This window comes from Vicia villosa, linkage group LG2, assembly GCF_029867415.1.
Source record: "Vicia villosa cultivar HV-30 ecotype Madison, WI linkage group LG2, Vvil1.0, whole genome shotgun sequence".
Taxonomy (NCBI): Eukaryota; Viridiplantae; Streptophyta; class Magnoliopsida; order Fabales; family Fabaceae; genus Vicia; species Vicia villosa.
Genome location: NC_081181.1, coordinates 172,114,051 through 172,115,356, shown reverse-complemented (window position 1 = coordinate 172,115,356; position 1,306 = coordinate 172,114,051). Strand labels below are relative to the sequence as shown.

Below are 1,306 nucleotides of genomic sequence, written 5' to 3'. Positions count from 1 at the left end.
AAAGTAAAATTAATTATAAAAAAAAGAAGTAAAATTGCATTGATTATAAATGAATGTAATTTGACCATAATACAATTTAAATAATTAAATTTAAATATTATAGTTAAATGATATTGACCAAAATATAATTATACTCTCTCTGGTTCCATTTATAGGAAAAGATTCTCTTTTAATATACATTGAATAAATAATGTATCTGGACCACATACTGTCTAGATACATTATTTATTCAATGTATCAAAAAAGAGAATCTTTTCTTATAAATGGGACCAGAGGTAGTAATAATTAATTATCAAATAGACCCTTTGATCATTATTATAAATAATAAAAAAAAATAAGTTTATTAAATAATTGATGTATCTTTTATATAATACCGATCAAATACATCATTTATTCAATTAATCTAAAAAGTTTTTTTTTCTTATTATAATTGACCGAAGAATATACATGTTATTATGTGAATGAATGAACATTATAAAACCAAGCGTAAAATCAATAAAAATACTCACAAAAAAAGCACAAAAATGAATCAATACATGTCTTTCTTGTTATCGCTTCTTCTATTATGTGTTGCTTCTTCGGATTCTTCTAACAAAGTTGTTGAAGTAGATGTCATTTGCAAAGAAGCCTCAAATCCTTCGTATTGTTCAAATCTTCTCAACTCAAAGCCAGGAGGAGCAAAAGATGTTAGTCTTGATGATTTTGCACATTACATGATTGATGGGCTTATTGACAATTCAACCAACACGGAAATGTTAATATCCGTATTGATTGATAAAATTGGTGATAATTATACCGAAATAAACTATTATTATCGCTGTTTAGTAAATATTATTAGCGTTGATGGCATCACTAGTACGCTTGTGATTGCAGAAAAAGATCTGACACTTAAACATTATCCAGCCATGATCAAAGGTGTAGGTAATGTTATGGATAAAATTCTTCAATGTCGTGATAGTCTACGTCAACATAAAACGAGTCCATTAGTCGCCCAAAATGTTGATGTTCTTCAACAAAGTGGTCAAGTGCTTCAAATAATATCAAAATATATAAGTCGTGGATAATCAATTGTAAGGGGGTGTTTTATGAGCAACCCAAAAAAATATTATGATAATAAATAGATCATTACTATGTAATTTTGATTCAATAATATGAGATTACAATTAAAATCAGAATTTAAAGTAAGATGAATCATCCAATTAAAAAATAAAAATATTAATAAGATAGAAGAAAGCTAAGTGAAACACTTACGCTAAGAGACTCAGGACGAAGCCATTTGTATCATTATGTGCGGATAGGCGGTCCC

At 27.3% G+C, this 1,306-nt stretch overlaps 1 protein-coding gene across 1 annotated transcript; it reads left to right on the top strand.

Moving 5' to 3' along the window:
• The first annotated feature begins 524 nt into the window (after positions 1–524).
• On the top strand, positions 525–1,064 carry LOC131650657 (uncharacterized). The gene has a single exon (XM_058920362.1). It carries the CDS (start codon positions 525–527, stop codon positions 1,062–1,064), a length of 540 nt encoding a protein of 179 aa, XP_058776345.1.
• Positions 1,065–1,306: the final 242 nt, after the last annotated feature.

Excerpts from the sequence above, each read along its gene's own strand:
- LOC131650657 (XM_058920362.1), top strand. The coding sequence starts at position 525 with ATGAATCAATACATGTCTTTCTTGTTATCGCTTCTTCTATTATGTGTT.